This window comes from Panicum virgatum, chromosome 2N (genome assembly GCF_016808335.1).
Source record: "Panicum virgatum strain AP13 chromosome 2N, P.virgatum_v5, whole genome shotgun sequence".
NCBI lineage: Eukaryota > Viridiplantae > Streptophyta > Magnoliopsida > Poales > Poaceae > Panicum > Panicum virgatum.
Genome location: NC_053146.1, coordinates 49,325,867 through 49,350,367, shown reverse-complemented (window position 1 = coordinate 49,350,367; position 24,501 = coordinate 49,325,867). Strand labels below are relative to the sequence as shown.

General features: G+C 50.6%; 2 protein-coding genes across 2 annotated transcripts; both read left to right on the top strand.

Moving 5' to 3' along the window:
* The first annotated feature begins 1,272 nt into the window (after positions 1-1,272).
* On the top strand, positions 1,273-3,060 carry LOC120658877. The gene is made up of 2 exons (XM_039937018.1): positions 1,273-2,325; positions 2,434-3,060. The coding sequence occupies exons 1-2, from the start codon at positions 1,354-1,356 to the stop codon at positions 2,827-2,829; spliced, it is 1,368 nt and encodes a 455-aa protein (XP_039792952.1). The 5' UTR covers positions 1,273-1,353; the 3' UTR covers positions 2,830-3,060.
* A 3,624-nt stretch (positions 3,061-6,684) lies between these two features.
* LOC120658876 lies at positions 6,685-8,370 on the top strand. The gene is made up of 2 exons (XM_039937017.1): positions 6,685-7,687; positions 7,831-8,370. Exons 1-2 carry the CDS (start codon positions 6,698-6,700, stop codon positions 8,227-8,229), a joined length of 1,389 nt encoding a protein of 462 aa, XP_039792951.1. The 5' UTR covers positions 6,685-6,697; the 3' UTR covers positions 8,230-8,370.
* The last annotated feature ends 16,131 nt before the right edge of the window (positions 8,371-24,501 follow it).

The window sequence follows — 24,501 nt, the reverse complement described above, 5'->3', positions numbered from 1 at the left end:
TGGTGGTTATTTGAAAATTAGCATTTTTAAGAGCATCTTCAGCAATAGCCCTTAAATTAGACCCTCAACTTCTTGAGTAAGGGCTCCCTCATTTTTTGACAGCTACTTTTTTTAACCTCAACTCCAGCCGTGGTCTCTAAATCTTAACCTCTTCTTTAAATTTTTAATCTAAAGTGTGGAACCTATTTGTCAGTGGATAGGGCTTCCTAGAGACCCTGTAGGAATAGAAAGTGGAGGAAGAGATCTAGAGGCCTCCTAGATAGAGACTCTGTAGGAAGAGATCTAGAGACCCTAGGAATAGAAAGTGGAGGAAGAGATCTAGGGTTGAACCTATTTGTCAGTGGATAGGGCTTTCTAGTCTGCTGGAGTATGATTTTTTTATTAATCCATCTAATTTAAGATAAGGGTTTATTTAAAAGTTCTGCTGGAGTTGCTCTCAACCTCTCACTACTGAACCGTTGCCTCGATCCTCCATGAAGGAAGCACCTACTAAAAGGCCAGTTGTCCTTGAGCAAAGTTTATTACTTTTTTTGTTTAAACGTATAGCAGACAGATATGCATGGTTTCATGTTTGCAATGGACCACGGTGAAAATCTGTCTGAGTTTGAACACTGTGAATAATGTTCTTGATGCAGTAGTTGATGCTATCATTAGAAAAGTAATGCAGTGGTGGCCAAGCTAGGATCTACTTGCCCAGTCACAAATACGGAGCAGCTTTGCTTCATTTCTACTCCAAATCTCCACGTGCTTCCCCGGGCTCATTTCAGATGCAGCAACGCTGAATTCGTAATTCAGACTCCCAATGCACACCACGAATGACGAGTGCACATGTAGTCAACGGCGTTCCCATTTTTTGCGGCTTGAGGCACAGTTGATCGGGAACATATGTAGTGGAAACTAAATTTTCGTGAAAACTCGTGCAAACCACGACAAAAAAATCATCTAAATTCACCAAAAAATCACACATGTAGATGATATGATGATACACAATCTTATAAAATATCTTGTTCAAACTCGACTTCGTTTGTGAGATATAAAAATAACAAATTTCTAACAAATCATCTGGACAGCTTCTTGGCTTGAAATTTGTTATTTTTATATCTCACAAACAAAATCGAGTTTGGACAAGATATTTTACAAGGTTGTGTATCATCATATCATGTACATGTGTGATATTTTTTCATGAATTTAGATGACTTTTTTGCCATGGTTTGCACGGGTTTTCACGAAAGTTGTGGTTTCGACCAGATATGTTCCCCAGTTGATCATAGCGTTTGTTTACCACAAACATTCTACCAATCAAGACAAACTCTCTCGCCCAAACACTGGCACTGGCACGGCCAGCCGCCAGCCATGGCGAAGATCGCCGCAAAAACGAACCATGTCATTGCCAAGACCTTGTTCTGCCTCCTCCCTCCTCTCCTGCTCGCCGTCGTCTTCTACCTCCACTTTCAAACACAGCTCAGCATGTTCTCCCCCACCTGCCGGTGCGCCAGCCTGCCTGCCGCCGCCCCCGGCGCAGTCGTCGACCGCCTCCGCGCGTCGGCCACCTTCCTCCCGCTCAAGGACACGCGCCAGGGCGCGGAGACATGGTTCATCAGCACCCTCAACGCCACCGCCGAGCCGGAGGGCGAGGCGAGGAACCTCGTCTTCCCTTCGCCGGCGTCGGCCGGCCGGCTGCTCTGCCTAGCAGCCCCGTCCCGTCACGACGGCGCCAAGAACGCCTACGCGCTCGCGTGGCGCGACGCGCTGCCCCGCGGCTCGGCGCTCCTGCCGGGACTCGCGTTCGTGTCCGAGACGGCCTACGACCACACCAACATCTGGCACGGGCTGACGTCGCTGGTCCCGTTCGCGTCGTGGCACGCGCGGAGCGGGTGCAGGGCGCGTCCGGCGAGGTGGGCGCTGTTCCACCACGGCGAGGTGAGGACGGAGATGAGCGGGTGGCTGGCGACGCTGGCGGAGGCGGCGACGGGCGCCGCGGTCGCCATCGAGACGTTCGACGCGCCCGGCCCGGCGTGCTTCGAGGAGGCGGTGGTGTTCCGGGCGAACGTGGCGGGCATGAACAAGGAGCGGATGCTCCGAGCCGCGGACTTCATGCGGTGCAAGGCCAGGGCCTACTGCGGCGTGGACGCGTCGTCGAAAGCCGGAGGCGGCGGCGGCGGCGGCGACGCTTCCGCCCTGCGCGTCACGCTTCTGTTCCGCACGAGCGCGCGGGCGTTCAAGGACGAGGCGGCCGTGACGCGCGTGTTCGAGGAGGAGTGCAGGCGCGTGCCGGGGTGCGCCGTCGCCGCCGCGCACGCGAACAACTTGACGTTCTGCGACCAGGTCTTGCCCCGATCCCGTGAGCAAGCGTGCGTACGAATTGTGACTGCGAGCAGATCTTGAATTCCATCCTCTTCTTCTGTTCTCTCTGTCTCTGTGCTGTGTTGGCAGGTGAGGTTGCTGAGCTCGACGGACGTGCTGATCTCGGCGCACGGGGCGCAGATGACCAACATGCTGTTCATGGACAGGAACAGCAGCGTCATGGAGTTCTACCCTCTGGGGTGGAAGCAGAGGGCGGGGGGAGGCCAGTACGTGTTCCGGTGGATGGCGGACTGGACGGGGATGCGGCACGAGGGCTCGTGGTGGGAGCCCGTCGGCGAGCCGTGCCCCGGCAACCCCGACATCCTAGACTGCTGGAAGGACCGGCAGATCGGGCACAACGAGACCTACTTCGCGGAGTGGGCGGCCAGAGTCTTCGCCGCGGCCAGGGAGCGCAAGAGAGGCAATGCCGTCGGGGATCCGGCGGGACGGCGATCGCCGGAAGCGACAGTATGCAGGTGCAGTTAGTTGCGTTGCTTGCTGTGGAACGGCATGGGCAGTGGATATCAGCAGGCGAATAGGCTAAGAAAATTTCGCGATTTTGGATGGCCATAACCCATAATAAAATGTCCAATACATGAATTATTGGATAAGGTTGGTTCCCTGTATCTAGAAGGCCAGTGTCAGTTGCATGAGGTTCTTTCATGTTGAAATCTTCGCGATTGGCTTTAGAGAGATAAGAACAAAGTGCACCTCCCACTCTTCACTTGATATATGACTTGATCATGGGAGAGATTTCCATAGACCTGGCATGTTTCATCCCACAAAATTCAACGAATTTGGATGCCCAGGGCCGAGAATTGGGCCATGCCGATTAGCTCAGGCCCATTGAGCCGATCAGTTCAAGCCCGTTTGGGTTCTTTTGGGCCTTAATTTTTCTCATGATGGAGACTCGCGCATTGACCCTTGCACAATCTGCTCCAATTTGAGCATTTTTACTGCAAAAACACAACCATAATGGATAATGACCTCTATATAGTTAACGTTAATCATCCAAAATTCATGCTAATATTAAGAAAAGTATGAGAAAAATGTGTGCAGAAACATGTACAATTTACCAAGATTAATAAAGGCAAATGGTTTTATACACAAAATATAGAATATTTGGTTTTCATAAGTAAACTCTTTTCTTGATTCCGTAAAAGCGAGGCTCTTGACTTCTTGAGGATCTTCAGCAAGTTAATTTTTTCCCCCACATACGTACCTTGCATCTTACTTTACTAATTGGAGTACTAATTGGAGGCTCATTTGAATTCTTCATATGGATCTTATGTGAACACTCTATAAAAAATAGAAAAATCTTAGAAATTCTCATAAAAATCAGAAACATCTAGCCATCAATCTGATAACTCAAATAGTAAATAGTCATTAGGTCTGTTATATGTTCTAATAAATTATCCACTTTTACCATTATGATAATAGACCAAATTAACCTTATAAACATATATCTAAATTACCCACATCTGCCATTATAAAAATCCAAAATAAACCTCTTATTTTTTGTATAAATTACCCACCTATACCATTATAAAAATAACTAGGTGATACCCCGCGCGTTGCTGCGGGATTTCTTAAATAAAAGTTTAAGGTGAAATTTGAAATTATAAACACTAAGGTGATTGCATTGCAACATTCACAGAAAATCGGTGGAAGACATAGTGGGTTTTAATTGCATGTGATAGTAGATTGCTGAGATGGACAATTTGCATGTGGACAGAAATCTCTAGTGGGGACCAACTATATAAGTTTTATAGATACGAATAAGTCCCTAAATCTATACATAAATTATCTAATTATACCATTATTATAAGTTAAAGTAACCCCTAATCATTTTTTAATTATAATAAAATATTAAAGTGCACCAATATAATTAATATTTCTATTATTATTAATATATTATTTATAATATTGTTTACATAAAAAACTCATTCATGTATGTTAATTTAAAAATACTATGTATTCATGTATGATGGAAGAGATAAGAATACCAATTCAATCAAACACACATGGAGGTGTAAAATAAAATCTATTGCAACTATATAATAATAAATATATATTTTAGAGTACGTGTTAGAATATTTAATAGATGAAAGAGAGCATGAGATAAATCATTAAAATTATTAGCTATAAAATTTATCTTTATTTTAGTTCTAATTAGCTTGTGCGGGAGCACGAGTTGATAGGTTAGTTAAGAGGAAGAGCAAAACGACCATACAAGCCCCCGAATCCAGTTATCCAACAGCACTCAATAAGTTAATTTTAAAGCTCCCCCGTTTTTTCAACTTTGAGCTCAAGTCCACAACGACTGGATTAGCATCCCAAATCTTTAGCTTACAGCATGCAAAAGCAAATAGGAGTAAAATCTACTACATGGTACCAAAATATAAGATTGGCAGTGTTTCAACTTTGTCTAGCTAGGTCAAAGACGTGTCCTTGAAGGAAAACTGTTCCCCCGATCCATTATACCATGTAAACGATGGGTAAGACGTAAGACATGCGAAGCTAGATAGTGGACTTGGTGAACGGAAGAATGGCCATCAATTTTGTTTGAGATTGTCATGTTACGCTAGGTACAAAAGTACCTTCTACACGCCCGAGCTGAGAACAAACATGATGTGGCTTTGCTAATTAAGATTCTACGGACGCTAGGCTACGGATAGCAAAAGGGGGGTCTTGAACAAGAATGTCAAATATGATAACTCAAGTTTCGTTTTGTTTTTTGAAACAAACCTCAAAGTTGGCAATATAAGGAAATAGAAAAAAAATAACTACGAGTACAAACATCACCAGTACAACACCGCTCAGCACACCGCAACTCCGATCCAACGCCAATTTTCGCACTATAGCCCCGTTCGGATAGGGGTGATTAAACTTGAGTTCCCGTCAGACTATCACATCGGATATTTAGGGTATGTTTGGCAGATCTCTAGCTTCTCCAAAAACAGCTTCGGCTACTGCTTCTCTGGTGAAATTGGAGTTGTTTTGCAAAATATTAGGCAAAACAACTTCACTTGTTGGATTGAGGTTGTAAAATATCTTAATTACCCTACTCTATATTTTTCTTTTACTTTTTTTCTTTTTTCTCTTTCATTTCTTTTCCTTTTTTCTCCTCTCTATTTCTTTTTCTTTCTCTTTTTTTTTCTCCTCTCCTCTTATCCATTCGCCCACCCTGTCCCCATCGCCTTCCTTGCGCCTCCTCCTCCTCCTCCATGGCAGCCTGCGCCGTCTCCTCCTCCGCGGCGGCCCGCCCCTCCTCCTCCCACCGGCCACCGCCGCCACCTCCCGAGCTCCGCCCGCGCCGCTGTTGCTGGCTTTTGCACGCGTCTCCTCCTCCTTCGCAGTGGCCCCGTGCCTTCTCCTACTCCGCGGCGGCCTCGTGCCTCTTCCTCCTCCGCGGCAGCCCGCCCCTCCTCCCATCGGCAAGCGTCAGCACCTCCTCCTCGCGCCGCCCGTGCCTCCTCCCACAGGACCCTGCACCTGCCGCTCCGCCGCCTCCACCCCCGCCTCCTCCTCCTGCCGCTCGCGCCTCCGACCGCCGGCCAAGAGCTTCTGCCGGCCCTGCACCCGCTGCCACGAGATGGCGCGAGGAGGTGTTGCGCGGGGGGGGGGGGGGCAGGCGGCATGGAGAAGCTCCATGGAGCCGGACAGAGCCACGTTTTCGGGCTCCTTCTCGCCTGTGTAAGCCGCGAGGGGCTCCAGCGGGGGTTCCTGATCTGGAGATGGTGCCAAAACCACCGTTTGGCCGGGCTCCGGCCGAAGCGGATTTTGGAGCCACTTGAGGAGCCCTACCAAATAGGATCTTAATTTTAAATGTAATTACATAAATGGAGGCTAATTCACGAGATGAATCCATTAAGCCTAATTAGTTCATGATTTGATAATATTGTGCTACAGTAAACATGTTCTTACGATGGGTTTTAATAAATTCATCTTCTGATTAGTCTCCATTTATACAATTAATTTTATTGTTAACTCATATTTAGTTTCTCTAATTGGCATCTAAACCTCCGATGTGATCCGGATTAAAAATTAGTACCTCATCCAAACGCCCAATTCAGATTCTCCTTACACGCGCGCATCTGCTTGTACAGTTTAATACGATGACTGCACAGATATCATGGCCAACTTGTTTCCACTTCTTCCGGCTGGACCGGAGGCGTCGGATCGGAATAGAACATCCTGTGCCAGAGTTGCAAGCTTGTCGTTATACGCACTGCTAGTACACGCTAGCAACCGGTAGGTCAACGAGTGTTGTCCACTTCACAGCAGTACATAATCACCCATGCATGCACGAGCGCCGCCATTGCTCAAACTGTCTCTCGCCCACCCATGCATCATGAAGCAGCTCGTCGTGAAGAAGAAGAAGAAGGCGACCGCTAACAACAACCAAAGCCGCCATTTCAAGCGCGCGGTCTTCCTTCTCCCTCCTCTCCTGCTCGCCGCCGTCCTCTACCTCCAGTTCCAAACGGCCACCGGCCTCTTCGCTTCGATCTCCAGAATCGTCAGCCAGCCAGCAGCTATCGACGACCTCGTCGACCGCCTCCGCGCGTCGGCCACCTTCCTGCCGCTCAAGGACACCCGCGAGCGCTCGGAGACCTGGTTCCTCAGCACCCTCGCCGACGTCTCCGAGCCGGACGACGAGGCCAAGAACCTGGTCTTCCCTTCCGCGGCGTCGCACGGCCGGCTCCTGTGCCTGGCGGCGCCCTCCCGCCACGACGGGACCAAGAACGCCTACGCGCTCGCGTGGCGCGACGCGCTCCCGCGCGGCGCGGCGCTCCGGCCGGGGCTGGCGTTCGTGTCCGAGACCGCCTACGACCACAGCAACCTGTGGCACGGGCTCACGACGCTGGTCCCGTTCGCGTCGTGGCACGCGAGGAGCGGGTGCGCGGCGCGGCCGGCGAGGTGGGCGCTGTTCCACCACGGCGAGGTGCGGGCGGGGATGAGCCGGTGGCTGGCAACGCTGGCCGAGGCGGCCACGGGCGCGAACATGACCGTCGAGACGTTCGACGCGCCCGGCCCCGTGTGCTTCGAGGAGGCGGTGGTGTTCAGGCGGAACCTGGAAGGCCTGAGCAGGGAGCGGCTGCTCGGGGCGTTCGACTTCATGCGGTGCAAGGCCAGGGCCTACTGCGGCGTCGGCACGTCGGACGCCGGAGCCACCGCCGCCGACCCGCCGCCGGCGCTGCGCGTCACGCTTCTCTTCCGCTCGGGCGGGCGGGCGTTCAAGGACGAGGCGGCCGTCACGCGCGTGTTCCAGAAGGTGTGCGCGCGGGTGGCCGGGTGCACGGTCGCCGCCGCGCACTCGGACAACGCGACGTTCTGTGACCAGGTCTGTCTCCAAGTCCCGTGCAAGACCTTGGGGCGCATGCAGGCGTTCAAGGCGCACCAAGGGTTTGGGATCGCTGACCCTGCAAGTGCGCGTGCGTTTGAAATGCAATTTTTTTTTTTTGTCTTTCCCTCCTTTCTTGGCAGGTGAGGTTGCTGAGCGCGACGGACGTGCTGATCTCGGCGCACGGGGCGCAGATGACCAACATGCTGTTCATGGACAGGAACAGCAGCGTCATGGAGTTCTACCCGCTGGGGTGGAGGCAGAGGGCGGGGGGCGGCCAGTTCGTGTACCGGTGGATGGCGGACCGGGCGGGGATGCGGCACGAGGGCTCCTGGTGGGACCCCAACGGCGAGCCGTGCCCGCGCTCCCCGGACATCCTCAGCTGCTACAAGAACAGGCAGATCGGGCACGACGACGCCTACTTCGCGCAGTGGGCGGCCAGAGTCTTCGCCGCGGCCAAGGAGCGCAAGGCTAGGAGTGCCGCCGCCGAGGTGTCGGCCGGGGAGCGCCGGCGAAAGGCTGCGACCTGCAACTGCAGCTAGCTGTGTGTTGCATGCTGTGGACTTGCGAGTTGTGACCAGTCCATGTTGGAAATGGAGAGATAATTTGCATAGGAAAAAAAGTAATAAGTCATAGATATAAGATGAATAACAACATATTTGCATACCGTATTATGCATGTGTGGCTTTGATCTGAGTTGCCACCTTGAGTTCATTCTTGTGTGTATCTCTTCGAGCTGCCCCTAGGGGTGGTACGTAATGTCCATGGTTCTAATACTCTCTTCACAATCCAACTTGGCTTTTAATTTTTTTACCTCAATTGAATAAGATTAGAGCCAGCCCTTTTAGAATCCAGCCCTTAGATTATCTAGACTAAAAATTAAGCCCCTTCACCACTCCTAGTGCCTGCCCCGTAAACTCCAAAAGTGGATTTGACCCAATCCAAACCATTTGATTTAGAGTCAAATTAAGTTATTACGATCGAGAGAAATGACACGAAATTCTTTTGCCATCAAATATAATGGTTATGATGGTCGACCTAGTGAGGATCAAATATTTAAGTTTGGGGGTTTGCTACGGTACACCGAAATGACTATGGACCATTGATCTAATGTTATCTTACCTCCTAGGAGGTAATAGTTATAATTTTATTTTAAATCAAAAGTAGAGAATTAGATCCAACTTCCATGCATGATTAGTTGAGATCTAATATTTCTAATTTTTTTCCCATCACCTGGCCAGTCATCTCCTAGCTCAAATCACATCACACGGTTGCTCTTTTCCCCTCTCATCACGCGACATTTGCAAATCCTATCTCATGACATGGATTAGGTAGAAAAGAATTCACCTGGTCAGTCATATCCCTAGCTCAAATCACGTCGTACACCCATGACAAGTAACGTTTGCTGATTTTGCCTGTCGCAGCATGATATCTTACAGTTAAGATCTATTATAGGCGAAATATCTTGTAATTAGCAAAAGGTGCATTTTTTATTTCCAATGAAAATAATAGATAGGTGATATGCATGTCACATGGATGTCATCTTTTTGTTATATACATGGCAATTGTTTTGAAAGATATGCATGATTTGTTTCTTTTTGAAAGGGTATATATCACTACTACAGAACAGGCATTTGTTCCAGGCCATTTGTCCCGGTTGCCTTTTGGCCCGGGACAAAATGTGGCTTTTGTCCCGGATCCAACGGCTAGCCGGGCCAGGGGGGATAGGGGCCTTTTGTTTCGGGTGGAGCCACCAACCGGGACAAAAGGGGACCTTTTGTCCCGGTTGGTAACACCAACCCGGACTAAAGGGTGATCCTTTTGTCCGGGACAAAAGGCCCTTTTTTGTCCCGGTTGGTGTTACCAACCCGGACAAAAGGCCCCTCCACGTGATAGTTCAAAAGAAAGTTATTCTATACTGAGTCACATGTACTACTTAGGTGAGTTAGCAAGGAAACCATACGCTAGTCAAGAGGTCTTGGGATTGAATCCCGCGGGGTGCAAAAAAAATTTTAGCGTCAGGGATATTTTGTCCCGGTTCTGCCACCCGGCTTTTGTCCCGGAAGCCATCATGTCCCGGTTCCAAAACCGGGACAAAAGCCAGTTTGGAACCGGGATAAAAGGCCGAATCTGTAGTAGTGTATACAATGGAATCAGTCTATCTGATTTTTCTCCAAGCCATCATAAAAAATAGATCTAATTAAAATATGGCATGTTCTCCAAGCCATCATAAAAAATAGATCTAATTAAAATATGGCATGTTCGTACATTTTTTTTTATTCTAACATGACAACAACTAAATGTAACGTGCGTGTAGTAGATCGAAATTGAACCATCTCCGAGTAAAAAGGGTCCCAGCCCATGGTAGATTCCCTGCGACCATGGCCGCATGCATGCTAACCGAAACAACATGTAAAATCAATTTTGCAGTTAATTAATTGGCTTCTTTCCTCTAAAATTTAAAGGTCCAGATTTGTCGGTCCAGTCTCCCGTAGACAGACACAGGTAAAGTGTGCGCTTGCGTTAAAGTGGTTTTTATGCGTGTGAACGTCTGCAAGTCGTGATGAAAATGTACTAGCAAGTATGTAGATGGTATTACTTGCTTGTTGCACTGTTACACTTGAATAGGCAAACCTAAAATCACAGCGGTAGAACCTTCATCGGCAGCACACTTTAAACGCCTCAAGGAAACTTAAATGCTTTATCCGACTTAGGCGGAGGCATAACCTAGCTAGCCCATTGATGATTATGTAAACATTGATGCGATAGGCCGACTGCAAAAGTAACTGGGCCTATAAGGCCCATACAAATTGGGCTGTATACTGCAGTGCAAAGTTCAGAAGAGCTGGGATCAATGTTTGCTCCGGTAGCCATGGCAGCTGTATTTCTTTGCTGCAGTGAGACGAAACCAACGTGCGCGGTGCGAACTATTGATGTCCGTCGCAAAGGAAAATATTGTATGACGTGTTGTTGCTTTTGTTTGGAAACGGCTGTTGCTGCTCATTCCGGCCTTGCAGCTGCTGGTAGCGGTATATTTTGTGGCACGAGGCAGCAGAGTTTGAAATTTTGAATGGCTCGTGCTGTACATGCTGATACGAACACGATGGGATTTAACTAACCGGCAGAAATTATTATTCTATGAATATTTTTGCAAATAAATTTATAATCATAAGAACGGGTTGCACGTGCTTTCTTGCTACGTACCTTGCTCATCGAGAAGTTCATTTCCTTCCGGGGTGATTGTTAAGCTGGTTATAAGTTGCAACATCGAAAGTTACTGCATGCAGTTCTTGTTTGACAGTAAAACTCCCAAGGATAGAGCATTTCTGGACGCATTCATCTTGGCTGGCAAAATAATAAAGGGAACAGCACCACCTTCCTTTCTTTTTTACTTCCACAGCACTACAAGAGAACACGGGCATGTGGAGTGATTCATTTCTTCGCAAATCCAGAACAGTTGCGCTGACCAAGTGTCTCCGTGGCTCAAGATCACGGAGAGGGTGACGCAAAAAGCAGGGTCGTACGTTTTGTCTATAACAAAGTGGCGCCACTGTAGTGGCCTCATATGCATCATTATGCGACGGGCAAGTTGCTCCCGTTGTAAACAAACAAGTCCCCGAGTGAACGGTCACAAATCAAATTATTGGTGCCGTCCTTAGGAGCAACATATCGAGTGTCGTCGACAGTGTGACCTGTCAGCAGATTGATTTTGCATCTTTATTCCGTTGTTTACGGTTTACCTCTGGCCCTCTGCTGACCATTTCAGAGAACATGCATCTTATCTACTCTTGCATTACCATAAAGATGTGTGCTCCTGCCAATTCTATGTTTTGGGTGGCTTTTTTTTCTCTCTCTCTCTCTTTTGATTCAAGCTGAAGTCGCACGTACTTCTCTTAAAGAGGTATATCAGGACCTCCGACTTTCATCTAAGGTGGATTTTTTTTTTTTGTTCCAGCCTGGATGCATCGAAATAAGCTTGACAGCAAAGAGTAACAAGACCACTAGACCAGCGAGATATTTTAAAATGGACTCCTGCCAAAACATGACCTTTTTATGGTTCAACCGACCAATATATCAACATATATATATGCTGAAGAAAATGTGGCATCCAATAAATCTATATGGAAATTACTTCGAGATTAAAGCTTATTAAAGCTAGTTTTATTTGGATCTGACAAATAGCTGTAATTTTGTGAAAGTATTTAACCGTGTTAGAATCGTGCAAAATAATATGAATTTCTTTGTTCTAACCAAGCTTACGGTACGATTACCTTGCTTTGTTCTCCAGATGTCTTTTCATTTGTCACGGTACGGAAGTGGAGCAGAAGTACAGTGGCACGCCGACCGGTCATTATTTACTCGTGCACAAACAGAAACGTAGCAGATTTCAGTGCCCCCACTCGCTCTGTTCTCGATGCATGGCAAGACATCCTGCCTTGTCTCCATTCAGTCCTCCTCATCATTGCCATAATTTCTTCCTGCCTCCTCCCCTAGCTCATACCCTATGCACATGCACCCACCCATGGTCGGCACTGCCTGCGGCTAGCTCATACAGTCATAATCCACGAGAGGGCCTCTTGTTGGAAATAAATTTTAGTTAAGATAAATGTCATCTTCACTGTTAAGAAAGCGTTTAAACCATCTAAATGCAATTAAGGAAATCTAATGATAAAATTTTAATGGACTGTGATCAGCAGGCCCATTAGACCTGTTTCCAGAGGCTGACCCCAGCCCCACAGTGACTATAAATATAAGGTCATGGTTAGCACCTTAATCAACCATTCAATCCATTCTAAAACCCTAGCCACCTAAGTTTGATCACTAAAGGCACTGGATGGGTTTGGAAGGGCAAGCACTCGCGGTCAGTGCCGTTGGTGCGACGCCGCTACGCTGTTGCATCTTCTACACCGACAAGAATGCCTGCTTCATCTACGGCTGAGACATCTATGGCTACTGCAACGGCTAACGCTGGTATAATGTTTACCAATCTATTCCATATTAGATTGATTTGTCATGAACTAGGTTATATAAAGTTCCTGGGTTATGTGCCTCTAATGTTTAATTTGGCAATTCTAACACCTCTCTTTCAGAGAGAGAGAGAGAGAGATCATACCTTGAACTCCCGAAGGCCTGAAGCAGTGCACCGCACCTGCACGCGCTGCATGCATTCGGCTTCTTTTTTTTTTAAGAGAGCATACATTACAGGCTTGCATCTGCATTCCGTTTCCGTATGGGCAATCGCATTTGCTAATTGTTATGAAAAAAATCTAATGTACTGGCTGCTGATAACTCAAAACCTGAGATGAATCATTGACAAACCTAGCTTGTAGCAGCAAGTTGGTGAGGTACTGTGCAGGAGGGGATAGCATCATCAGTTGATCCGAGAGCGACGTGCCCCTCGATCACGGTGCTCTTTGCTTGTTTGGCCGCATCCGTCCTTTGGTGACTCGTGATTAGTCAATTGCATGTTGTTTCAGCCTCATCACATCGCTCGCGCCCCTTGTCAGGTGTCACCAACCCTCTTCAGGTTCAGGGCGGACGGCGACGAGGCGCAGGGTTGCATGCGCCCGGCCCCCTGTCTGATCTGTCGCCGTGCTCCCGCCCGTGCCTCCGTTCCAGCGATCATGCCATGGCAGAAGGAGCCAATTGCGGCTCCAAAGATGAACGCAGACTGATCGGACAGCGTCGTGTTCCCGGCTTGATTGCCCGCTGGACCGACGAGGTTGCCTCTCGCTGGCTGCCATTGCCCGTCGCATTTGTGTTTTCTGCTGAAGAATATATGCAGCTTAGCGCGCAGAGAGAGAGAGAGAGAATAGGAGGTGCACGTATTCGATTGCTTGGATGAAACGATGGGATGATTAGGACAACACTTGGCCCTGTTTGGTTTGCAGGGTGCTAGTAAATAGTGACAGTTTGATCGCTAATTATGATGTCAAATAAAGATAGTTTACAAAACCAACTTCAGAACTCCCGCGCTAGTGACCTTGAAGAATCTAATGAGGCCTTTGGCCGCGCGATTAGAGGATGGTTACTGTAGCATAACTGTAGCAAATCAGTGATTAATTAACGTCATTAGATTTGTCACGAAAAGTTACACCCATCCCTAAAAATATTTTGCAAATAAACTTCGTTCAGTCCTTCATGCGGGAAAAATTCTCTTCTATCACTAGGATTGTACGTAACGCCAAACCAAACAAGGCTGGAAAGGGCAGCTCCCCCTCAAAGTCGAGTCCAATCCCATATTATCCATCGGTTCCAAAAGGCCAATGCCAAGGTAGGTGCCTGCATGCAGTAGGCTGTAGGCCACCCTTTTCGTGTGAGTTGGAGGCTTGGAGTCTGCCGCGGCCGCGAGCAAGGTTAGGAAAAGGCCCAGAGATTCGGCAGGAAACGCACAGGTGTAATGACGCCGACGTGGGATCCGATGCTGCCGCTTGCCGGGAAGAACCGGCAGTGGTTGAAGGTGCGGGAGCGCGCGGGAGTCCGACAGATTGGGCGCTGACAGTGAGAGCGAGCGGCGAGCACGGTATTTACTGATAGGGTTTTTTTAAGCATCCAGTTACACGGGGGAATCACGTAAAAACTTAGTTATGGACACTAGTGTTGACCACGCGCTCAAACACGGATGGATTACCAATAAGTCTAGGGACACGCCTACTAGGGCTCTCACACACCCACAATCACGTATAAAGGAGCCCCAACACCCCCTCGCGGGATAAATCCCTAGTGCGACACCAGGATCGTCCCCGACAGGGAGCGAACCGTGGTGAGTCACCTTCGCTTTTTCGATAAGGAACAACTATCAACGTTGGACCTGAACACGTCCCACGAGATTTAGGGCAATGGGGGAGTCCTTGTTCTGTCGTCCTCGGAACAACATCCCTGAGCTGAGCTGCAACTAATATAATCTAGTGTGTGAAGCAAGTCTCAGATGGGTGATTACCTTAGCAATAAAGCTCAAAACGAGTCTGTCATTTGGAGCCTCTGCTCCGTCACCGTTCTGCTTGTGTTAGTGGTGCCATCAATTTTTTATGGCGGCTGGTGTTTCCACCATCTTCATTCAAGGCTCTTCCTCTCCTAGTGTAGCATATTGGATGGAGTCTGGACGTGCAGAGGAAGGTGTTACCATTAGCTTCACGGGAGATCATCACCGCAAATAAGTTATGTTTTGTGTAGTCAAGAATTTAAAAAACAATTGCCAGGTGTTGAGTTCATGTTTGAATGTGGTACCACTAGGTTTGCCTACTCAAACTTTGTGCTTCCACTTTAGTAACACTAGCCAGTAATACTGATATGAAAAAAAACACTAATCCTCTTCAGAGACGAAGACCCAAAAATGGTATCACCGCCGGTTCGAAGACCCGTTGGATTAGGGTCGATAGTGATGAGTAGGGCCATGAGGCGATGATGTTATTTTCACAAAACAAAAAAAAATGAGCAGCCTCGCGCACCGTGCTGCAGACGCGCCGCACCGCACGCTCGCTTGTAGAGCCCTGCAGCTCACTAGTGCGCCATCGAGAGGAGGTGGCTGCTGTCCCGCAAGTCACCAACTGCCACCGTCGCCGCACGGGGTCACCCACCTGTTGCTTCTGCTCAGCACCCACCCCTCAGACGTGGAGGGGCGACCGAGGAGGGGAGGAGCAGCGAGGGGAGGAGTGGAGGGCGGCCAAGGCAGGGAGTAGCCTCCGCGTCGCTTCGTTCATGAGGCCTAGGGCCTAGGCGGCAGGGGAGGAGGGGAGCTAGCGGCAGAAGAAGAGGGGAGGGGAGCGGCGGTGGGGTGGGTAGGGAGAGGACATGGGAGGGTGAGAGGACCAGGCTTGAGGAGGGGGGGAGGGGAGGGAGGGAGAGAGAGAGAGATATGGGAAATGAGAGGGAGAGGGAGAGAGAGAGATGTGAAAAGAAAAATATGGTGGGGGATCATCACTGCCGGGTCGTAATACGACGCAGAGGTGCCCATTATCACTGTTGGTTCCAAAGAGAACCAACCGGTAGTGATGTCGTGTTTATGATGATACCTTTTGTAGTAGCGAAAGGTCTTCACAAGAAATATAAATTGAAAAAAAATCACAGTAAGCCGTACCTCTAGTATATCACTGTCTCGCAATTACTTTCATTGTAGAACCTTCTCTCTATTATTGGGATAGTCGAATCCATGCTAACCGCGCTATTATAGTATAGTTGGTTTCAAGGGGAGCCTAAAGGTTTGGCAGCTAGAGTTGATTTACCAATGATGTGTGAGTCAAATTTAGCTTGAGGTTTGAGCTCTGTCTGACATATTATGACTCAGGATTTACATCAAAACCTATGGAAGGTCACAAACTCCCAAGTTAAATACCATATTAGTGGCGATGTAAGAATTTTTAATTATCGTACTATGCCTAAATAATTTTATTTTTCATATCTCCATGATTAAAAAGGACCTATCATCGAGACAAGGATGAATATTTAGTAACAAAATTGTCAATGTGGAATTTGTATTGGGGCTAATGATACTCCAAATAATACTGCCCAGTTATGTTTGGATGAAAGTTTGGCTCCCTAGGGGTGAACCCTGTTCATACCCTTATTTTGGCTGCTATTATTCGCTGGTTCATTTGGAAGCGGCGAAACAAAGTCTGCTTCAAACATAAGGATCTGCAGAACCCTGCAGAGATTATAACACATGCTTGCACTTTTCTATCTTATTTGGCAGGTTTGTACAGTCTGGAGCTTCAAGGGAAAATCATGGAAGGGGTCAAGCTTCTCCTCTCCTGCGAACATAAGGTGACGGTGCAGCCAAGCTGCTCAACTTCGCGTCTGCTACCTACTGATGTGGACCCTTAGGATGATGATGATCCGAAGGAGGCTGACCAACGGATGATGGTATCTAGTCATGTAGCTTGCTTAAATTCTGTGTTGTCCCCTTCGTTTTGTTCCAGACAGTGGTGTTTAGCTCTTTCTGTTCTAGGTGCAGACTTGGGAGACCTAGGTCGCGGGTTTCTGTTGCGACAAAAGCTGGGGGTTGAAGGTCAGCTTCTAGTCCTTTTCTCCTCTGTCCCCTTTGTCCTCCCTCTCCTCCCACTTTTCTGCTACGACGGTAAACATTTTGAATCTCCGTTCTAGCAATGGAAATGGGGATGACCTCGGTTCGAAAAAACAAAATTGTTAAGTTTTTTCTAGTAAAGTAGTGATAATGCACTTCGTAGTACGCAAACTTTTGCCTAGAAATGTAACCATTAAACTCCATGGTGGGTTTCCCCCCTTGAAAGGCAGAAAAGTTTTAGCCTCTTTTAATTCTTGTAGTCACAAAAAATAAACGATATGATGCTCTGTGTTACATACATATGCACTACTCAACCATTTCAAAATCGTTGGCAAGATGCTGATCGACTTTAGGTGTTTGAAATGGGTGCCACTCTGCCTACTCGACATTTGTACTTCCACCTCACAGTAACAAAAGCCTCAACAAGAAACATAAATAGAAAAAAAAATCACGTCCGGTCCTGCTACCTCGATCGTGTCGTATTGTCACCGTCCCGCAATCAGTTTCATCGCCGAGCAAACCTTCTCTCTCCCTCGTCCGCACCGAGGCCAACCAGAAATTCACAGGTCACTTTAGCAGCCGCGGAGCCTCATGAGCTAGCACACGACGGCCGTGGCATCAGGCGGCATCAGCAGCGCGACACGGAAATGCATGCACGCCAACGCAGTGCACAGCCAATGAGCCAAGATCAGTGTGTGCATGCCAGTATGCCACGGACGCTCCGTGCTGATCGGATATCAATGATGGGCTGTTCGTGCGCCCGTACTCCATGATCTGCGGCAGCATGCATGCGATCGAATGGCCTGCAACCTCCCGGTCGCTATTTGCGATTTGCGAGGCCGTGCGCGCGCGACCGCTGTAGGGCGCCGATCCGTCACATGCATGGCCAACGCACGTACGTGCGTACTTGCCGACACCACTGCCCCGATGCAACAGGGCCCTTGGTCGCAGGTCACGTTGTCAGAGCAACACGGACTGTCTTGGACGCCCGGGCCCGGCCGCTGCTGGTCGATCGATCTGTGCGGCCCCGCGCACGCACGGCATGCCCCCACGCACACCACCCTACTTCCGCTACCGAGTGCGGGCACGCCTCGCCGATGACGCACAGAGCGCCCCCCCGGCAGGTGCCAGGTGTGCCTCATGCATCAATTGATGACGGCGCTGTGCGTCCATGCATGTACACACGTAGGCGTACGGGCGTGTGTTAAGGTTCGACGGTTCGTTCCGACGAAGAGTTTCGGAGAGCCCACGTACACGGCCGGACGTGCAAGCATGTGATCGGAGAAGCCCATTCACCTGCAGGACAAAGGTGGGTAGCTAGGGGGTGCCCAATGGCTAGCTAGTCACGTCGAGTAACATTTCGCGCGCTGTTACTGACACGAGAAAAAAATGACCCACACGGGGCACGCCAGTGTTAACTGGGTCCTAACTGTGAAGCGGTGCGCGCGCAAAGCTTGACACATATAGCTGTTTGCCGAGTTAACTTTCAATCTTTAATTTGATCCCCGCTGGCCACTTACGATTGTCTTAGGGTAAGAAAGAACCGGTGCCACGGCAACCGGCGGACCCAATGGGTGGGCCACATATGGCATGGCATACCTAAATATTCTAGCCCACCTAATAGTAATCAAGTGCATGATTATTGATTTGTTGAGATAAATATGGAGTTGCTTTCTTGTATGTGGTCTTCAATTCTTCCAACTCATTTAATTCTTTTGATGCACAAAAAGTACGTAGACTAGCTGAGTTCTACCCTAACAACATTAAAATCTGTAATTTGATGAAACTTGAATTGCAACTTGACAATTATATTGATGATGTGAGAAAAAAATTATACCTTCAAAGGCCTTGTGAATCTTGTTGACCTCTCAATAAAGTTTGTTCAAATAAATAGACACACATTGTATTGTATGATTTACACGCTTCTCAAATTAGTAGTGTTTCTATCGGTGGCGACGGCAAGTGTTGAAAGGGTATTTTCTGTAATGGTTTCAGTAAAAATTAAGAAAAGAAATAAGTTGGATGATGCTCTTTTGGATGATTGTTTTGTCATATTCATTGACCGGGATATTCATTGACAAGAAGTAGCTTCTTTTATTCATTCGAACTAGTATGTTTGAACTATCTGTATTATAATTTATGGAAAATATGTATTACTGTTGATTATAAGATAAATGGTTTTGATAGTTCGATGGTCAAAAATACCCGATTTTAGAAATGGATGATCAAAAACAAACTCAGATGATAGCAGAATACCTAAAATGGACTTTATCCTTCAAAAATAATTGGAGGAGGTGTGTGATGGGTAAATAAATATCAGGTGGCAAACACCGTGGGCCCATCCTTTCCGGCACGTATGGGCAAATAGAGCCAAGGCGGCATGGCGCGGCCCCCTCCTCCTGGGCTGTGTCTGGATCCCTGGAGGAGTGGGAGAAAAAGTCACATTAGAAATTGTAGTATATTGTAGCATTTTTTGTTTGTTTTTTGGTAAATATTGTCCTACCATGACCTAACTAGGCTCAAAAGATTCGTCTCGCAACGTACATCAAAACTATGCAATTAATTTTTTTATTTAGCTACATTTAGTACTCCATGTATGAGTCATTTGCTATATTTAATGTTTCGATGTGATGGAGATATGATGAAAAATTTAGATTTTGAGGGGTTCTTGGGGCATCTAAAGTTCTAAACACACCCCTGGCAGGTGCATCATGTGACGAGCTGACGACCGCCTGCTCTGCGCTGCGCGCCTCTGGCGCCTCGCTCGAGCCCAGTGCACGCCCAGAGCCAGAGCCGTGAATATGATCTGCAGGTCGGCCAGCGGCGCTACGTGCACAGGCAGGCATGCCCGCCCTAGCCGCTGGCCGCCTGGCCGGCAGCCTCCCGTTCACACATTCGTTCTACTCTAAATTCATTCTCTAAAAAAATATTTTATTTTAGTCATCAAAATTTTCTCCTCTATCTCTAATTTCTCCACACACATTCATCCTATATATCTCTATTCTATCTCAACTACCAAACAGTGGAACCCATACATCATATTTTTTTTACCCCTCTGCACCCTATCTCTCCTCTCTCCCATTCTCTCCCCTCTATCTCTCTCTCTCTTGCCGGCGCCCCGGTTCCCTCCTCTCCCTGGTGCGGGCGGCGGCGCCCCGGCTCCTTCCTCCACCTCTTCCTGGCGTGGGCGGCGGCGCCCCGGCTCCCTCCTCGTCCTCTATGGCGAGCTCGGCTTCTCCCGCGCTACGGCTTCTCCATGGCCCGCGCTACGACTTCTCCGCTCGCCGTCCCTCCTCCACGGCGCGCCTAGCTCCGCCTCGACCTCCACCGGCCTAGATCCGCTTGGCCGTCCGCCCCTCCCTCTCTCTTCTCCCGGCGGATCTCGACCTCATCATCGGCGACCCCTTCCTCCTCCCTCCATGGTGGAACTCGAGCTCGGCCATGGAGGTGCGGACGCCGTCCTCCGCCGCGTCCTCTAGCCTTTGGCCCGGCGCATGCTCTCCTCCCTGGCGTTCGGCGGCAGAGGCCTTCGCGGGGCCATGGCATGCCAGACCAAGCGCTACCTCCCTCCCTCGCACGAGGAGGCCAGACCCGAGCGCCTCCCTCGCCGGACCCGAGCGTCGCCGGTCCGCCGCCCCCTCCCCTTCGTCACGCGAGGCGGCCGGACGCCGGGAGACGAGCGGTACAGGGCAGATCCCTCCCTCCCTTGCAGCGGCGGCAGCCGTCCTCGGCGTCTCGCTCTGGCTCCTCGTCCGGCCTCGCCTCCCTCGCGCCGAGCGGTTGGGACACGCGCGGGTGGGTGGGCCCACGCCACGTGGTTTTGTAGAGGAGGAACGGGAAGTACGCTGGATTTGAAGGGATGGCATGCTTCCGCAATGGTTGCGGACTTCTTACAGTGTGCCGTTGCAGCTCTCTCGTGCGGTAAAAGCTCCTGAAGGGAGCTTTACCATGTCCCAGTGGGGACAGCCTTAAGGTTGTCTGTACTCGTCACCCTCTAAATTCATCCTCTATAAGGAATATTCTTGACTAGTCATCGAGATTCTCCTCTTTATCTAAATTTCTTCCGCGCTCGTCATACTCTATATCACGTCCTCTATATCCTAGTCATCTATATTTTATACTAAAATCAACTTTACCCATCCCTTTTATAGTCACTGACAAGTGGACCCATTCTAACCTTATCTCCCACACCCCTCTCCCCACATCCCTCTCTCCTCTCCTGTTTCTTCCCATCCGGCAAGCGCGCCGCCGCCCATGGCTGAGCTCGCCGCCACCGCCGCCCACGGCCAAGCTCGCCACTGACAGCTCCGCCGCGCGTGCGGCCGCTCGCCACGACGGCCGGCTCCGCTGTGCGCGCTCACCACGGCCGGCTCCGCCACGCGGGCTCGCCGCAGCCGGCTCCGCCGCGCGCGCTCGGCCGCTCGCCACGACGGCCAGCACCGCCACGCGCGCTCGCCGTGGCCGGCCCCGCCGCACGTGCTCGCAGCAGCCGGCTCCGCCGCGCCCGCTCGGCACGATGGCCAGCTCCGCAGCGACGTTTCGGCAGCGGCGGCTCCGGAAGGTGAGGCGGAAGAGGACGGGGAGGAAGAGGAGAACGTGAGAAAGCTCACTGCGGGCTCCAATCAAACAGCTTCCTGCAAGAGGAATCGACGGAGGGTGGCCGGAGGATGGAGTGCGGCGTGCAGGGCCAGGCGGCGGCCATGGTAGCGCGGCTTGGACTCGGCGGAGGTGCGCCTTGGACTCGGCGGAGGCAAGGGGACCTGGGGCAGCTATGGCGGGCAAAGGTAGCGGCTCTGCTCGTGGCCGCGCGGCGCGGACTTGGCGGAGGCGAGGCGGGGACCTGCGGCGACCATAGCGGAAGCTCTGCTCGTTCAGCGGCGGCGTGGACCCGGTGGAGGCGAGGCAGCATCGAGAGGCGAGCCTGTGCCACGTCGGTGGATAGCGCACACTCGCTATCTCCGCTCAATTTGGAGGACGAGGGGCGCTCCGCGTCGATAGCGGAGATGATACAGGGCGCCGCTGCAGTTCTCCGGTGCGGTAAAATCTCCTGAAAGAGGCTTTCCCGTATACCAGTGCGGGCAGCCTAACCACCCTCCTGTCCTGGCCTCCTTCCATTCGTTCGCTCGGCCCGGCCGGGGGCCATCCCCCACCCTCGGCTCTGCTTCGGGGCCGGGGGCCGCCATCCCAAGCAACTGCGTCGATGAAGCTTTAGGCCCTGTTTAGATCACAACCCGTAAACCCCGTAAACGCAAAAAAAACGTTACATCGAATGTTTCGACACATGCATGGAGTACTAAATAAATTTTATTTACAAAACTTTTTGCATGGATGGGCTGTAAATCGCGAGACGAATCTAATGAGCCTACTTAATCCATGATTTGCAACAGTGATGCTACAGTAACCATCCACTAATTATGAATTAATCATGGATTGATTAGCATCATTAGATTCGTCTCGCGATTTACAACCCATATGTGTAAAAAATTTTCTAAATAGACTTCATTTAGTATTTCAAATTAGTAAAATTTCATCGCAATTTTTTTTTGCAAAACATCTCAACACGGCCTTAGCTTTCCCATACCTGCACGCAGCAACGCATGGCGCTATCCCTCCCCTCCCTCCCTTCCCTTCCCCCCTGCCGCCCTGCGCCGCCGCAGAGCAGCGGGCAGCGAACCGGCGCGCGCGCAGTCCGAATGTCGCGAGAGTCCGCGCCAATGGCGGGGCGGCCTATGTGCCGCGCTTTTGTTCCCTTCCGCGCTTGCCCCCCCCCCCCCCCCCCCCCCCCCCCCCCGCCCACCTGACGGCGCATGGCTGGGCTCGCTCGGCTCTGCGCCGCGCTGCCACCATGCATGCATGGCTGCCTGTCTGCCTCGGTGCCTCCACCGTTCATCTCCATGCATGCACCTGCACGAATGTGCGACCCGTCTTTTCAGCTGGCCTCTGGCATGGCCGGCGCTGTCGCTGCTCGCGCATAGTCGTACGCTTTTGCCGCTCCGCCGCGCCACCGTGGATATGAACCTCTCCATGCGTCCCAGGTCGGTCGCGACGGTCGGAGGCAACCCATGATGGAGCGAGCGAGGGCGTGGCGTGTCTGCGTGTGATCCTGTCCTGATCGTCGTCTGGATCCGGTGGCCGCTACAGGTCGTAAGAGAGATCGCGAACTGGCTCCGGTGCCGGATCACGCACGCACGGAACGGCACGGCACGGCCGGACCGCCAGGATTACCGGCCCGCCGTAACCGCTAGCTTGCCGAACCTCGCTCCACGGCCACGCCACGGCTGGACCGCGACGCACGGGCACCGCCCTCGCTCGGGCGGTCGATGGATGGTGACCTCCGGCGGATCGGGGGCAACAGCCTGTGGCCACGACACGACGCCCGTGGCGCCTAACCGTACCCCTGAGTGACGCGCTCATAGCCTTATCGCACCAGAGATAAGGCCCTGGTGGCCCAAGGACAAGGCCCTAATTAGTAATTCCGCCGACTGGCGTCCTCTGCTAGCCCCCCGTCGCCGCCGGCTCTCCTCCCCCCGTCGCTCGCCTCTATCTTTTCTCCCCCGTTCGCCGGAATCAACGACGGTCGTCGAACGGATGCCTGCCGTTTCCAGAAACAACGTACGCGGACGGCAAACGACCTAGGGCTAGCGCAGGCGGCGGGCGCCCGGGCCGGCGCGTGACGTCCTCACATCTCTAAGTGGCGAGGCATGCCGCGCATGCAGGGCCCGAGCGCGCCGGCCCGGACACGTGCGCCCCGGCCGCCAACCACCTGGCCTGGCGCGGGACGACAACGGACCAACGCCCGTGACATGGGCGTCCGATGCCCGGACGGGACAAGCAGCTGTTAGCCGCGGCCGGGATATCGGACTATCGGAGACTGCTAGCCGGTGCTGGTGTGGATGGTTAAGCGGCCGGCGGCCAACGTTTGCTTACGGCCGGACCTCGCGCGTGCATGGGTCGAGCAGGCTGTTCAGGCAGGCGGCGGTTTCGTTGATCCTTCCTCCGAGTGCGAGAGGACAAGGATTTTTGCGTCCGGGGGACCAAGGCATGCGCCGGGCGCGAATATGCAGCGTCCCAAGCTAGGGTGGTGGTCGTGTCGTGTGCGTCGCTAGAGGCTCGAGAGAGGCCAGTGTAGCCCGGCCATCCGTTGCCATTTCCGATGCTTTTCGTCCCCTTGGCGCCAGCACGACGGGGACCGTGAAGAGAAAAAGAAAAAACAACGATAGGCGCAGCTGCTATGTCTCGGGCCGGTTTATTCCTCCGTCATTTCCAGTCGACGCATCTTTACAGGGGGCCGGGGAGTTGACCCGACGGCCCGGGCTCCTTTTCTTTTCTTTTCTTCTTCTAGTTTTTTTTCTTTTTGCTTCGCTACTTCGTAGGAGTAGTACGCTTTTACTGCGTGCGCGTGAGAACATGTCAAGTGTCTGCGACTACTACCTCGCACTCCTCCCATGTTTTCAGTAGTTCATCGTACTACTAGATTGGATTCCCGTAGTTCCAGCTGCAAAGCGATCCGTAAAGACATACGCATGCAAGTACAGCTAATTAATCGAGTCATGAAGAAGCAAGACAGGTACAAACAACATACTGTATCTTTGCTTTCTATAAAAGCAGGGTGGAACCTTTCTCTAGAAAAACAACATACTAATGTATCTTTATGTAAAACAGCAAGCACTTCACTACTTCAGCTCTGACCAGACCCTATTTTTTCAAATACATACAACGGATATAATATATTACTTATTAGAGGAATACATTCGAATACTACTAGTATGCTCGTACGCGGTTCGTTTGAATGCAG